This window comes from Ips typographus, linkage group LG16 (assembly GCF_016097725.1).
Source record: "Ips typographus isolate SLU linkage group LG16, UJ_Ityp_2.0, whole genome shotgun sequence".
Lineage (NCBI taxonomy): Eukaryota > Metazoa > Arthropoda > Insecta > Coleoptera > Curculionidae > Ips > Ips typographus.
The window spans coordinates 590,327-607,000 of NC_138437.1; the positions used below are offsets into that span (position 1 = coordinate 590,327).

The 16,674-nt window shown below is 39.5% G+C and overlaps 1 protein-coding gene across 4 annotated transcripts in view; it reads right to left on the bottom strand.

The window, feature by feature from the left end:
• Positions 1-6,637: 6,637 nt before the first annotated feature.
• PMCA (plasma membrane calcium-transporting ATPase 3) overlaps positions 6,638-16,674 on the bottom strand; it is a 216,902-nt gene continuing 206,865 nt past the window's right edge. For all 4 annotated transcript variants that reach the window (XM_081993886.1, XM_081993884.1, XM_081993883.1 and 1 more), the window contains one exon: positions 6,638-13,169. In XM_081993886.1, coding sequence (XP_081850012.1) covers positions 12,948-13,169 — 222 coding nt within the window. In that variant the 3' untranslated portion in view covers positions 6,638-12,947. The remainder of the gene's footprint in view (positions 13,170-16,674) is intronic.

Genomic DNA, 16,674 nt, shown 5'->3' on the forward strand with positions numbered 1-16,674 from the left:
TTCTTCATTTCCTGCTCCTGGTTACGCCAGTTCTGCGAAATCGGTAAACGAGACTGCTGTCTGCAATTCCAGCGGTAATGTCCTTTACGTCCACAATGATAACATGTAATGTTTCTTTTAGCAGAGGAGTACCGGTGATTCATTCTTCACAAAGTTCATTTAACTTCTTCACAATTAAGTCACAACAGCTACGTTTCCCGTTTGGCACTGATCTTCCGGAAATTTGACTTCACACTATCCTTTTTATGGGAGAGGTTCTTTGCAACTTCGAACTCCAGACTGTAAACTAAGGCATCCGAAAATTTGTTGAAACGGCCAGAGTGACAAAGCGCCAGTTGTAGATCTACACCTCTGACACTATCAATGAAGGTTTGCACAGCAATCTGGTTCAAACACTCTTCGGGTGCGTGTGGATATGCCAGTCGAGTTAGCTGTCCAACTTCAGTCCCAAATTGGCTTTGGTACACCGGCGTCAAGTGTTTGGTCTAACTTAGCTCCAGCTCATTTGTAATGAGGTAGTAGTCTTCTTGTTTACTCTCCGGGGTGTTCTGGAGTATGAGCTTTGCCTTGCAGTGCCAATACCAACTCGGTGGCTTTTTGATGTTCAGTCCACCCATTAACCATAGCAGCAACTTCAAACTGTCTTCTGTACAAATCCCACGAGGATTCCCCATCAAACTTTGGCACCTTATAATGTTTCGGTGTCGCACTCGGTTGAACTTTTGCCGGAGATATCTCGATTGGTTTCTTCAGTTCTCCAGTCTCCAGTTTCTTCAGTCTCCCTGCTTCCCTTTGTATTAGGAATTTATATCTCACCCCCGTTAAAGTTTGAACTTTATTCTGGACCATCTCCACCATCTTATGCAAGCTGAGGCGGTGGAACAGCTTGAATGCCTGAAGACTGTCCGTAACCAAACGTAATTCCCTTTTCCTGTGCAACTCCTATCCCTGTAGCCTCTACCCTCTCTCCATCATTCGCCGCGTTTCTCATTTTCTCTCTCTCATTCGCTTCCCGGAATCTGTAGACTGCGGCGGCCACCAAATGCAACGTGCCATTAGGACAGCTACTAGTTTGTTTCGGCATAGGCCCGTTATTCTGCTAACCACTCTCTCTCAGCATGCTCTACATACATTCTTCTCCAAGCCATTCTTACTTCCAACACATCAATCCACTCATCTATGCATAACCCTCGCCCAACCTTACCACTGGAGGTCTGATCTTTCCCCCTGATGCAATGAACATAGCCTTATTGGTTTTGGATTCATTATACACCATCCAGCCCTTTGTCTCCCATCTTTCCCTTATTTTCTCTACTTCTTTGGCAGATACCCCTCCGAACGAAACCACCTGATCGTCGGCAAATGCCTGTCCATGGACTCCTCCTTTTTCATCCTCTCCAATTACTCCTTCCAACCACTCATTCATACATACCAGCCAAAGAGTAAGGCCCAAAATTGAATCCCTGGGGGCATATCCTCTCCCCGGTTTCCTACTTTCCTAACCACTTTACCTTTCAAGAAGTTCCACGCAATCCTCGAGGCACATCGCGTCTACTTTCATTTTCTGGTCCACGTATTTTTATCACATTTGGAGAAACATGTACAGAAGACCTCCTATTTTTGTAGTGAATACGTAATAGCGTCTACTCGAGTTATAGGGAAATGAAAGCAGGAGTGCCGCAAGGTGCAGTATTGTCGCCATTTTTCTATAACATTTATATTTCAAATCCACCTAGAACTCAGCGGACCAGCTTACCGCCCTACGCGGACGGCATTGCGATCATAGCCCGGAGCAGGCGCAGCCGACTCCTGACCCGATACCTTCAAGAGGAGACCACAGCATTGAAGAAATGGTGCAACAAATAGAAGATCGACCTAAACGCGGAGAAAACGCAGGCCATAGTCTTCAAAAGAAGACCAAAGATGAGGATAGAAAGTAACGTCAGGTTAAAAGACATGGACATGGCGCAACAAGGCGACGTACCTTGAGGTCAAGATGGACAAAAAACTCACGTGGGGAAGCCACATAGAATACGCCAGACAGAAAGCCAGAGCGACCAGAGTAAAACTGTACACCATGACAAGCACTGGCACTGTCCCCCGCTTTGCCTACGCAAAACGATTCGAAAAAAAATCCCCCACTCACCAGACCGTAACTCCCCAAAACTTTAGGATGTAAAAACAGACGGACGAAAGCCGGCTGTCCTATCCTATAGTTTGCCAAGACCACCAGAGATAGATGAGCTGACGAAGAAAGAAGAAATGGGGACCCCCTTCGTCAGCGCGGGCATCCTCTTCCCAGGACAGAGAACGCCGATGCATCTCTGGGAATTTCCTGAAAGGGAAAATTCCTGGACTTGCAGCGACCTCCTTTTCCAGACCTATCCCTTTGGTCTACAGCGATGAGAGGGTAAAAAGCAGTAGTCTTGCTTGACCCCTCTATCTGAGGTTCTTGTCAATGAATATATTGGCGCTGCGACCACGCGATACTAACTCAACCGGTCCTATCCCAGCTGATTCGAGGGAATTCGGAAATATTCATGAAATTGGAATTATTTCTTAAACTTCAAACAGTGACATAACTCTCTCTCTCTCCCACATAAAGCTGAACTGAACGTTTTACGTTCTAGATCCTACACAGTACAATATACGGGGTAAGACGAAATGAACTAAGACTATACGAGGTTACACAAAATAACTAAAAACCCATTTCGTAACAATATTATAACGTTGCACCCCCAACGTTATTTTAACGTTCTTTATTAACTTGCGACTTATTACGACGTTGGACTGACGACTCTCAATATACACGTTTTTGACGTCGTCCATTGAGGTTATTTGAACGTCTTTTCTTAGCCTGCAACATATTTAATGCAATGTTAGTAATCTTACCAACTTTTAACTATTAGTACTAAATTAGTACTTTGTAAAATGTAATTTAAATGTCCTTGCAAATGTACCAATGGGGTAGTGATTTGAATAGTTTTTTTTAGGAATTCATCTAATTTTCTGAATAGAGTAAATATGGTGATTTTCATTAAAGCTATAAGAAATAGAAACTTTCAAAGGATCTTGGATGCGGCAACACTGCCTAATAGGCAACCATTCTCTAGATTCGGTCTATATTGGTCGCCTAATGGTCTCATTTGGTTGTAAATTGTGACCTTGCCATTGTTGTGGTTAGCAGTATCTTGGCATGTTCCCTTTCATAGCAGAAAAGCAGCCAGTTTGGAAATTTGGCCAAGAGATTCATAATTTCAAGATTAAGCTAGGAAGTAATGTACCTAAAGAAGGTCCTGATGGTATTCAGATTCAGAGTTTTTTTATTCGTGACCTGATTTGTGTACTTGCCCGTCCACTTTGTGGTCTATTCAATGCTTTTCTAGCACAAGGAACATACCCAAACCGCTGGAAAGAAGCTAAGATTTGCCCGATACACAGCGGAAGGGTGATAGGGAAGATGTGGAAAATTACAGACCCGTAGCCTTGATCTGCTACGAAGTTATTTGAAATGTTACTTTATGACTATCTGATAAGGGAAGTAAAGCTCCTTTTGTCTCCTAATCAAACGGATTCTTAGGGGTCCGTTCAATTGCCACTAACCTACCATGTTTCACCCAGTTCACTTCTGACACAATAGATAAGCAAGGACAGATTGACGTGGCATACACTGATTTTGCTAAGGCTTTCGATAAAATAAATCACAGGATACTCTTACGTGAGTTTGGTCTATCTTGTTTTTTCAATCTTACCTTGTGGGGCGTACTCAGTACGTGTAGTACAATGGTTACAGATCGGCTGGCTCGGGTGTGCGTTTCAAGGGTAATTAGTATGGAGTATCAGATTTATGCCGACGACTTAAAGCTCTATTCGTCGGTCGAGACTCCCGGAGATTGTCTGGGGCTGCAGCATTCTGTGGACGCCGTATACCAATGGTGCTTGAACACCAGCAAGTGTTCCGTTATGACTATTGTCACACCCGTGTTAGTAGTTACGGTGCACACCCAGTAACCAGCATAGTCATTATTAGCATAATGAGGTCGCTGACGAATATAAAAGATACACCGTAGCTCGACTAAATCCCCGAACTCTGGAGTCTTCCCCAGAGGGACTGATCTCTGGGTTAGTTTGGGTACGCCTCTTGTGTAACGAAACGTGGAGCATTAGGTGACCAAGTATCAGCCCTAGCAAAGGAAATAGTGTGGGCGTGCAGCAAGAGTTGCTGTACCTACTTACCTCCCTTTGCTAGTACCACAACGTCTTTACCGGCCCGGTGAATGCCCTCAGAGAAGAGTCTAGGGTTCATTCATCCCCGTTAAAGCGTTCGCCATCTGTGAACCCTACCGCCTTCTCTGACCAACATCCCCCATCATGATCTACGCCGTCTTGGCAATCTGGGGGTAAGAATACTGTAACTGTTGATTTAATTTCTCTAATAAAGTGGGTTGCCTGTGGTTTCCTGAGTTTTCTTCCCTCTGAGCTACCCTTTAACGTGACACTATTACAAAAAAACGGTTGCCAATTATACATGAGTACACCATGGGGCGGAACCCACTTCAAAGAAAATGAGAGTTTGTGACCATGTTGATCACATTGTCGCGGATTTAATTGCGGGCGCTGGGTTTTATATTAGACGAAACTGTGGATCATTTACTAGCGTGGATGCTCTTAAAACTTTATATTCTTCTTAGGAAGTAGGAGGAGTAGGCTAGAGTATGGCTCGTTGGTGTGGTCGACTGGTGATAGATTAAAAAAAACTTTTTCAGTGCTGCTTGGTCAATTCATGGCAGAACAAGACGCCTTAAGAACTGGAGTAGAATTCGTCCAGAGAATAGTACGCCCCGTCAAGCAAAAACCTCTCTGCCTCACGCCTAAATCCATGCGCAGATGGCTGGCCTCTCACTTGGAGAGGAAGGTTATTGAAAAGTCTCTTGTCACCGTAAATAAGCGACGACTTAATCTTCTCCGTGTGAGGAGTGGGAAGCCTCAAAACGAAGCTACTGCGAGTCACCGAGCCGGAGCCCTCGGACAACTGACCCCCAAACTTGCCACGGACAAGACAAATCGTTTCTAAGATGAAAATGCAACACAAGGTGAGGATATCATGTTCAATGAAGAGGGGTCTACATGAGGCCCTGTATCCAACACGACACAAGCGCCTCAATGCCCGCTTCTGCAGGAGAAACACAGAATTGAAGCGGCTTCGAGAACAAACTCCCCAGAAAGCTATGCCGTAGCGGAGATGACAGTCAATCAGTGCACTGTGTTACACCCGTGTTAGTAGTTACGGTGCACACCCAGTAACCAGCACTCTGGGGTCTTCCCCAGAGGGAGGTCACTGACTGATCTCTGGGTGAGTCTGGGTACGCCTATTGTGCAACGCAACGTCGAGCAGTAGGTGACCGAGTATCAGCCCTAGCGAAGGAAATAGTGTGGGCCTGCAGCAATCGTTGCCGCACCTACTTACCTCCCTTTGCTAGGTACATAACGTCTTTATCGGCCCGGTGAATGCCCTCGGACACGAGTCTAGAGTTCATTCATCCCCGCTAAAGCGTCGCCCTCCGTGAACCTCCCTTCAACCGGGACCATCTTCCCACATCATGCTCTTCGCCATCTTGGCGATCTGGGGGTAAGATTATCGTACCTGTTGTAGTGGGTTACCTGTGGAAACCTGAGTTTTACTCCCTCTGGGCTACCCCTTAACGTGACAATAGTATGCACTCCTAGCAACATGGTAATCCAGATTGCCAGAGATCACCCTCAATGTATGGCAACCCGACGCCAGTCTAGAGCACAGACCGTCCACATGCTCAGCGAATCGAAGCGAGTCGTCAATAATAAGACCAAGAAACTTGTTCATTCCAGGGGCGCACAATGGCTCACCCTCAACAAAAATCTCCTGCAATGAGCATCGAAAATGTAGAATATTGGTGTTACTGATATTTAATGACAGTAAGTTGGAATTGCACCAATGTTTGATTACGGAGAGGCCCCCATCAATAGTGACAGTCAATGAATCTGCGCTCTTTCCGCTCCAAAGAATGGTCGCGTTATCAGCAAAAACAGTGAATTATCCGTTAATAGGGAGCGAAACAATATCATTGATGTATATCAAGAACAGCAAAGGTCCAAGAACAGTGCCCTGAGGGACACCCGAAGTTAACATTAACTCTCCAGAACCATGGCCCCCGATGAAGACCTCCTGGCTCCGGCCGGACAAAAAAGAGCGAAACCACAACAAAGAAGCGGCTCGGAAGCCATAAGCTTCAAGCTTCCAAAGCAAGATCTGGTGGCCCTTCGACAAGTCGTAAAATACCGCGGACGAAATATCGCCGGAGTTCATACGACCATACAGATCCTGAAGAAAAGAAAAAAATAGCATCATTTGTGCCCATCGCTGGCCGGAAGCCAAACTGAGATGGGCTGAGAAGCTTATGACGCTCCAGAAACGACATCATCCGCCTCTGGACCAGCTTCTCCAGCACCTTAGACAGTGCCGGAAACAGGGCAATCGGTCGATAGTTAGCCGGGCAGGAGCGGTCACCGGACTTGTAAAGAGGAAAAACCTGAGCCCTCTTAAAACTTAAGATTACTGGGGAAGAAATAACGAAGGAGATTGGTAATAAAAATACAAACATAAAAACAATACTTTATAATATATTTCTTCGGCGTAAGAAGACCCATCAATGTTTACAAAAATATCAAAACCACTCTCAAAATCTGGGGTTACGGACGCGCAGCGCCGCTCCCAGAAAACGGATTGTAGTAATCTTTATACAATATATTTTCGATATTTACTGTAATGATCTCTATTTTGGTATGGTTTAAGTATATTCAAAGTTTCCAACAAATGCAGCGTCTATTCAGTCGTTCTAAAAATGACTGACAGAAAAAAAAGCAGCTAATAATAATAGCACGACAGTATATAGGGTGCCGTATTAGAACCTATATTGAAAAACTGTTATGCATTTTATGATTAAATATATAAGTAATTGCAGTATTATACAATATAAGTACTATATATATATCAAAGAATTTTAAAGTATATATTAATTATGTACTACTATAACTATTAGAACCACTATAAGCTAAGCATATTTTGCAGTTTTTTTGGGGATAGTTAAAATTACATAGAGGCTAGGTATTTAAATAAAATTCAGTTATATTTATATATGCGTGATTATATTTTAATGAAGATTTAAGGTTTATTTTTATGAAAATATTTGTAGCACTTTATAATATTAAATTATATTACAATTAGTGTGAAGTAACATTACAATTTCAGGGCGAAATTTAATAAACGTAACAAGGAATAAAAAAGCTCTTTTCACAAAAATATTATATTTGATCCTGAAATGGAACATTAACACCTTAAATATTAGGTTGAATCCATATTATTCACCTCTCTTTAATTTAAAGCTCATGACCTTTTATTTTATTAAATAAAAGCGCATCATATTACGACAGACATTTCAACGTCCGTCCTGGCCGACGGCCAAAACCGGACAGGGGCTGTTGCTTTATACAGTTTTACATTATAAAATAACAATTATAACAAATCAACGATTTTCATATTTCACCATTAAAATTACATATAACAACATTCAACTGAAATGCCATTCGACAAATATTGGCATCGATAAATACGAGATTTTGCGTTTTGGTATTTATTTCCGAAACGTGTCAGAATCCGAATCGGTACAGAATCTGCGCAGTACACAGAATAAGAACAACCCGGTTAACCGACACTTCAGTTCAATAATATAATAATAATATGCGATACGCTGGTTCGTTATACATTTCTAACACCCCATCAATAACTATTCCCTAGTAAAACGTGAGGTTCAGGAAAATTAAACTTGGAATAATTGTACTATATTATCTTATCCAATGCGGTTAGGTTCGTCCTGCTTTTGAATCTGCGCGAAAACACACCGACTTCCTGCGCCGAGCGCCGAATAACAACGTTTTCAAATTTAGTCTCGGCATTTGCGATTAAGTCACTTAGTAGAATATATTATTATATCCTAAGTTACTTTAGTTAATATTACACTTCGGCGATGATTACGGGAAAGAACCTGTCCACTTAAGGGTGAGTAGGGTGGCCGGGTGCGTTCCCGTATTTTTACTGAAATTCGGCGAGTGCAAACTAGAAAATCAAGACTTTTTCTCCTTAATTTTCTACTTCTAACTAGTCGCCGAATTTCATTACGACATAGACCGGAAAATAAAGCTATAAATTTACTTTTACAAAATATATGTACATAATTTAAGCTTGTGGCTTTAGTAGCCAGGTTACCTAATTTAAGACAAAATAAATAAATATATACTTCAATAGTCACTTCTCCTCAGCAAACTTTCATATTTAGAATAAAATAACTAATAGAGGTGAGTAAAGTGTGTAAAACTAGACGCTATGGTAACTTTATAGCCCATTGTGTGAGTGAAATCCATGGTATGTTCAACAATTTTTTACACAAGTACATGTAAAAATAATTGTCAACTGTTGCACAGTTATTGTCAAAATACAATAAGAGATTGATTTTTTAGTCTTATTTCAGTGAGTTCAATGCTATATGGGAAAAAAGATGTCAAATTCATCCATACAACCCTATAGTCGTCTGTGTCAACATTGACACCAGACCAGTTACATATTATACAGCGTGTCTTATTGTAAATTACTCAATTAATATTTTAGTTAATAATGATGCCACCTCAAAGTTTAAATTAATCAAGTTGGTGTAATTGCTTCTAACCTTCAAAATCTCAAGTGTAGGTAAAGAAAAACTGACCATAGGAAAACCGTGTAACGGACTGAGAAACACTGATAATTGCATGCGCGAGACAAAGACAGATAACCTAAAAATACCAAAATTTTTCTGCGATGTTGTCGAATGTCGTTTGAGCCTAGAATTTATTTACTTTCGACAGGTAAAAATTAAGTGGTTTTCAATTGGCATGTTAAGTGCAAAGTGTATTGCCATACTGTAATTTCAATGACATTTAATAGAGCAGGATACAGATAGATTAGTTTTGCACTAAACTTACCACCATAAGAGAGTTAAACGTCTTCATTTTATTAAAAAATAAATGCAGAAACTCAATCATCTTAATAAATAGCCCAATAAGAAAATGATGTAACAAGTCCAGTGGAGTGAAGTTTTCGCCCACTAGACTTTATATTAAGTTTTCTGTCTTTGTCTCGTGCATGCAATTATCAATGCTTCTCTGCCAGTTACACGTAATCAAACACTGACATTCTTTAGATTAAAAGATTTGACATAAATGTCATTACGATCAAGTGGCTGGTTTGAGTACTATTGATCACATGCTTTCCAGACAGTTTTTTGCAATTTTTGGAGAACGATTCAATGATTCAAACTAACTAATTAACTACTAAGTTGTTTCAAAGACTGTTTCTATTACACAGTTATGTCAATTGTTAGTCTATATACACACGTTAAGGGATGATTGACGGAAGAGAAACGATGACATCCTCAGATACATTTTTAGCGATTGACATATTGGAAAATGGCAGAAGAGACGTCATTGCATCTTTTTCATAGTCCATTAACATTGTGACAGTTAGCAATGTCAGTAATATGATTTTGTCCCATATTTGATTTGAATCAGCGACCTCTGCTGCGTTACCGGCGCAACGCTCTACCAACTACCAAGGACTTGTAGGGAATCAGTATTTACTTGATTTTTAGATGTTAGTGTATGAAGGATGTTAGATAGGAAAAGTAGAAATCATTCACAACCAAAACCAATAAGCCCAAATTTTCTCGACAGTTAAGGGTAGCTAAAAACAGAAAAAGTTGTTATTTATGTCCGCAACATCACAAATGCTAAGAGGGATGCTAAGCTATAGTCTCCGTATATTTATTCTATCTTGCGTAAGTGGTCTTTGGTACTGCCGAGGGAAGAGAGTTACACACTTCTTCCTGCCAAAGAACTGCTTCTGGGGGATGAGCCCAAAGACCGTTGATATGCTAGAGCTTCTGTACTGCTTTTATCTTCTTTAGGTGCCGTCTCTGTTTCGAAGGTTGACAATTATCAGGACGACCTTTACATTTGAGCGTGGCTCTATTTAATTCGTTGTTAATGCTTCCAATCCGCTCCCTCAGGTTCTTCAGCCATGAATTTTGTCTACTTCCTATGGATCTCTTTCCTTGGATTTCTCTCCCTGCATTATAAAGTCACGTTGGTTACTCTTTCCACCCAGAAAATCCACAGTATTCTCCGGTATGTACAACATTTCAAACGCTTCTTTCAAGTCTCCTAATGTCAATTCCCTTCAGAATCCATGCCTCCATCCCATAGTGTAGATAGTACATTAGCATCTCATCAGTCGAATTTTAGACCTCGACAGCAGAACAGTCTCTTCATTCTATCCTGATTCGTACTTGAGAGTTATCATTATTAACATAATGGTTGTGCCTAGGTACAAGCTAACAAAGATAAAAATTTCGTAGCACAGAGAGCAACGCTGGGTAAAATCATTTAGGGACAGAGGTTCTAATATCAGACTTCGCCGAATGTCTGGAGTTACCGATGCAATTGAACGCATAACAACGTTGAAGTGGAACTGGGCTAATCATGTGGCGAGAATGACGGACGGACGATGGAAAACGCTAATCCTGGAGTGGAGACACACAGATGCCACCAACAGGATCGAGAACGTTGGATTGGACTACGAGAGGCATATGTTCAGCAGTGCACGTATTTGTATTCTCTTACTCTATCAATAAGGTGATTCTTTACATATATCCTACGAATCTCTTGAGATGTATATATTTTGTTTTGCTTAGGTTCAGTGATAGTTCACATTCTTCACTAATTGTGACTATTCTATTAATTACCGTCTGTAGATCTTCATGTGTCATAGCTAAAATAACTGTGTCGTCCGCGCATCTCAGAATATTTACAATCCACCGTTCATGTATGTACTGCTTATCAAGTGAGTTATTTACTTTATCTTCTAAGTACAGATTAAAGAGGATTGGTGACCTCTTTGTATTTCTGATGTTATGTTTTCTATTCGTATTACTGGTATTAACAGGATCTCCAGTGTGTGTGCCATTAGGCTTATTATGCTATAGTAAGAACAATGCTTGACACTTTTCTTTTTTGGAAGAGTTATAAGTTAGCTTTTATACTTGGTGGAAGCCTCAATGGGCTAATCTTCCTAACTACACCGATTAGTATTCGTTATTAACATAATATCTTATAACCCACTCTCAAATTAAGTCATACAATTTCAACTTTTTTTTTAACTGAGATTCAGTAGGTCAAAAGGCAATTTCGTCAACTGTACTAATTTATACTTTACTGTAAGACCAATACTACTAAACTAAGAGTAGAGTACAAAAATTATAAATATAAGGGTAGGCAATTAACCAACTCTTTTCCCATGTCACTGTTATAGATAGACAAACTTGTCGATAGTTGGAAAGTGGGTTACCAGGCAATTCTAAACATGATAGAGGGAGTTTTAGTAAATATAGTAAAAGACGAGATTTACACTCGATATGTTATATGTCATACGATGTGTAATACTACTAAAAGTGATTTATTTAACACTTGAGGTGTATTTAACAAAGGTTTTATTTCATATATTGCGTGTACGCAAATTTTTAGATAAACGAGGTTACAAAGCTACTATAATTTGTTTATTAATGAAATAAATGCCTATCGTGCGTTGGAAATTACTAGAAATACACTAGCTAAAATACTGTTCTAAAAGAGTTTATTTACTTGTAAGTAACAATCAAGAAGCAGTGTTATTTCCCGTCTATTCAAATATGTAGAGAAGCTTAATCCGATACGGAGTGAAGGTATAAAATGTGCGTGTGACAAGCCGCGGTGTTCAGGCTGCTCCGTCAGACACGTTTAGTTTAGATAACGTTCTTATCACTCTATATCTATCACATATCTACCTCAAAACTGTGACAAACATTATACGAAGGTACCATACTTTGTACGTGCTACGTTAACGGGACGTTGCTTTGCGAGAGAAAAGAAACGTCCCGTGGTAGCGTCACTATTAGTCGCGTGTGGGCTTGCCAGTAGACACAGCTTTAATAGTAATCATTAATTCCTACTTATGTATATTACAAATAAAACGAATGCTACAAACAAAACGAATAACGAGTTAGTATAAAATACAAAACCATTAAGTTTATGTAAGCAGCAGCAGCGCCTACGCCACGCACGCCACCGACGAAATTGTCGATTAGACGTCGGAAATCTCTTAAAATCTCAATTTTAATAATCCTATTCTATCTACATAACTTTATAATATAATTAGACCTAGACCTCAACCGGGGAGAGACCATAACGGGTAAATTTAACAAACAATTGCCACCTACTATAAAAAATGGTTATTAGGACTGTTCGAAGGTCCTTCCTTTATGCCAATGGCCAAGTTGGAGATATGATTAACGTGGAAGAAGAACCGTCGAGAAGTCCAGGAAATGCCATATATGCGAAAAATTACCGCCTCTCTCCGTGTTTGGCAAAATGGCAAGGGACGGACTCGGCGTCCCCGAATTGAGCGCAAACGCCGAGCGCGCCTCCTTTAAGTAAATACGTACTTTTTCAACTTAATAGAAAAAATATGTATGTAATTAGAGGACGACCAAATGCTGTGAGTTGGTTTAGAAAGAGTTTTCCGCGAAAGGCTGTTATTTGGTGAGGGGTGCGGTTCCCCACTCCCGCCGCATAGGCACCTGATAAGGGCGATCTGGCCCCGCTTTATTGCTTTTAGCACGGTGGCGACCGCCAAAAAAAAATAGATGTTTACGATTTGACTTGGATAGCCGATACCGTTCTATGACCCTATAAGTCTTGGAATGACTTAATGACGACGAAAGTCGTAGGCCGGTACCGGGCGACCTGTCACCACCGAACTTGACTTAGCAGTGTTAAGTACGACACGACGGCTAAACTGCCGTCTCTGTATGGCTGTGGGATGACAGTCGCTCCACGTCGATTTCAGGAATTGTCAATTCATCAGGGATGTTGTCCGCGTATTCTATGGAAGATGTTTGCGACAACCTCTTAGAGAGGGAAGTTTGTTTTCGGAGTACTTCGGCAAGAGAGGCGTTGCTGTGCTCGCCGTATCGAGCATCTAGGCCCTGTCGGAAAGCATTAACTACTCGAATCTGAAATTAACAAGAAACACCAAAACAAACAGAATTAAAAATAAGAAACATTCCAAAAGGTAAGGTATTGCGAGCCGTTAATTAGCGCATTCGTAAAAACTTCGTGCAAGTTATATTTACTTTCGAGCCCCACGACATGGTTTCTCCTTGCGAAGCTCTTCTCTTGAAACGCTTCGCATTCCTAAAAAAATTCTTAAGTATCTTAACCTAACGTTACTCCTAACACGCATCAACATTAACTAGCTGTAATAAAACAAGTTTAAAAAATCTTGTGTCAGATTATTAATAACATGCATAGCCAACATCAATACGGTCATGTCATTTGGCACATTTGTTAGCAGCCTAAAAACTTAATTTGAATAAACAAACGTGTCTCAGAAACATTAGTCCAAAAATGGAGCGAATGAATCGCATACATCTGTCGTAGGCATGTCTTCATATGTACTATATATTTTGTTTGCAACACCAAAATCTTATACATAGTGACTCATAAGTGAGATAGCAGATAAAATAATGATTTTTTAAATGAAACCCCGGATATTTTATTGCATATTTAAAAAGTACATTCAGTTTATAGAGGAGTCAAGAAGGAACAAGAACGCCTGCAAAGGTTATATGAGGCATCAACCATTCAAATCGACAGGATATATTCCCTATTCTGCTGTAAGAAGGCCAGTAGGAGTACTATGTAACTTGATAGAGATGGAACTAGAGATTTAAACAAGGTAGACTTATAGTACGACATGCAAGTCAAAGTGAAATAAGGAAAGAACTTTCTTTTCTATTCCCTTACATAGTTCCACTGCAGGAACCTTATTGCCACATGCTCAAATAAGGCTTTCAGATAGGATGTCTTAAGGACAAAAGTTTTTTTTTGGAAGTGAACGTCAATACCAGGCGTCAAGAGGACAATGAAACAGCTATAGCAACTTTCCTAGATATAGAGGAGGATTTTACCACGCCTCAACAGATTCTATTGCAAGAAAGCTAAATAGGAACTCCACCAGCTATCTGTAAATGGACAGAAATGAGTTAGAGAACAAGACGGCTATTTTAGGGGAACCATCATAAAAGCAGCAAGAGTAAGTAAAAGAGAGATGCCTACTAGGAGGATTTGTGTCCTCATTGCTATGGACTTCACTGGTGGGTGATCTGCTAAAGAAGTTGTCGGCGAAAGGTTTGGATTGCCAAGAATATGCAGAAGATCTTAGAGAGAGAAGCCACATGGTCTTCAGAATAGTAGTCACGTGACCAGAATAAAAACAATCATGTGATTTTCAAAATCTAAATTTCAATTTCAAAACGGTCACATGGCCAGAAAACACTTACATGACTTGAAAGTGACTCCAAAAATATAAATATCAATTTATAGACGGTCACTTGACTGAAAATTGATAGTTTAAATTTCAAAACCGTCACGTGACTGAAAATGTGTAGTTCACAAAATAATCATGTGATTTTCAAAATCTAAATTTCGACTTCAAAACGGTCACGTGATCAGAAAACACGTGACTTGAAAGCTCCAAAAATATAAATATGAATTATAGAAGGTCACTTGACTGAAAATTGGTGGTTTAAATTTCAAAACCGTCACGTGACTGAAAACGTGTAGTTTACAAAATAATCATGTAATTTTCAAAATCTAAATTTTGATTTCAAAACGGTCACGTGTCCAGAAAATACTTAAGTGACTCCAAAAATAAAAATATCAATTTATAGAAGGTCACTTGACTGAAAATTGGTGGTTTACATTTCAAAACCGTCACGTGACTGAAAATGTGTAGTTTACAAAATAATCATGTGATTTTCAAAATCTCAATTTCGATTTCAAAACGGTCACGTGACCAGAAAACACTCACGTGACTCCAAAAAATGTAAATATGAATTTATAGACGGTCACTTGACTGAAAATTGGTAGTTTAAATTTCAAAACAGTCACGTGACTCTAAAAACCAACCAAGTCAACCAACCCAATATTAGGTGTTATATTATATATTATTATTATTTCTTCCAATTTAAACTTTTTCGTATCTACAGTGTGTCCAGAATAATGAGGACCACTTTGGGTATCTTGAAAACGGTTAGAGATACCGATTTGACTACTGTATTATCATTTCCGACATGCCAATGGTGAGGCACGAGCTGGAATCGTATAGTAACTTTTTGAACCACTCTGTAGAGGATACATTTAGTTGGACCAATATTTCTGGCTGTATGTTTTAGAGACTAACTTTGTTATATTTTAATAGTAAATATTTTCCTAACAGCGCCAAAAATGACATAACCGTATAATATCTGTTTAGAAACCTATATCAACAGAAAAATATACATATAGAAAAGAAGTACTCAGGTGCTCGGTCTATTAATAAAAAAAAAACAGTATAAAAGTAGAATTAAATTAGAAAATTGACTAAAAACAACCCAAACCTGATGGTATTTTATCTAGAAGAAACTAGACTACTTTATCTAAAGTGAAACTGATTTGTTGTGTAGTTTATTACAGCTAGTAAGGGTCAGTTTTATAGGTGGAATTTCAGGTCAGTAAGACAGAACTTCAGTTAGAGGTTTAAATAAAACCTATAGAACTGACAGTAAATACAACTACTACTGACTTTCTAAAATATCCAGAGCAAGCATAGAAGCAAGCCGTCGAATTTGCATCCTGCAGCACCGTCTCGCGTGGTAGTACTATACAGTTTCTACATAAACAATAGCCATAGCAACTCATTAATAATAAATAAATTGAAGAACGAAAGAAAAGTTGTGTAATAACATCAGTTGCGATTTGTTATGTACATTGACTTCTGCAAGGTTATCGACGGCTTGCCAAAAAGCCATTTCACTACTTTTTAACTAAACATTAAAGTTAGAATACGGTGAAAAACTAAGGGCACATACACACAACATCTTACAGGTTTGGGTACTTAAGAATTTTTTCAGGAATCGTATTACTCGAGACAACAGAATGTTACAAAGTACTTACCAAAAGAGAAGAGCAATTTTGCCCTGTTGCGTTAATGCGACTTATGAAAAGCCGTATTAACCATAATGTGTGCTACAGACTTTATAATCCAAAGAAAGTATGATATTATAGGTTAAAATGTAGTTAGATGATTCGTTAATATCTACAAATGTTAACATTAAAAGGGAGAACTCATTCTTGGGGCTAAAGAACATTTTTAGCTTTATTACAAAATTGCTAAAAATATTCCTCAATTTTTACATGGTAATAAACAAACATGCACTTCATATATACATGCCACACTACCATAGCTGTGGCTTGCATACATACAGTGTTGGGATTACATTAGGCGGTGGTGTTTTGGTGTTAAATAGTGTTAATATCATGCCGTGATTGGGTCTCAGATAGGTATAGGATATGAAGCTTGAAGGAAACTAAAAAGCTGGTTGCCTCCAGTCAACATATATATGGCAGGAGTAAAAATGGAGGCAAGGTTTGATATTAATTGGGATTGTTAAAATGTCCAGTGCTCTAACTTATTCT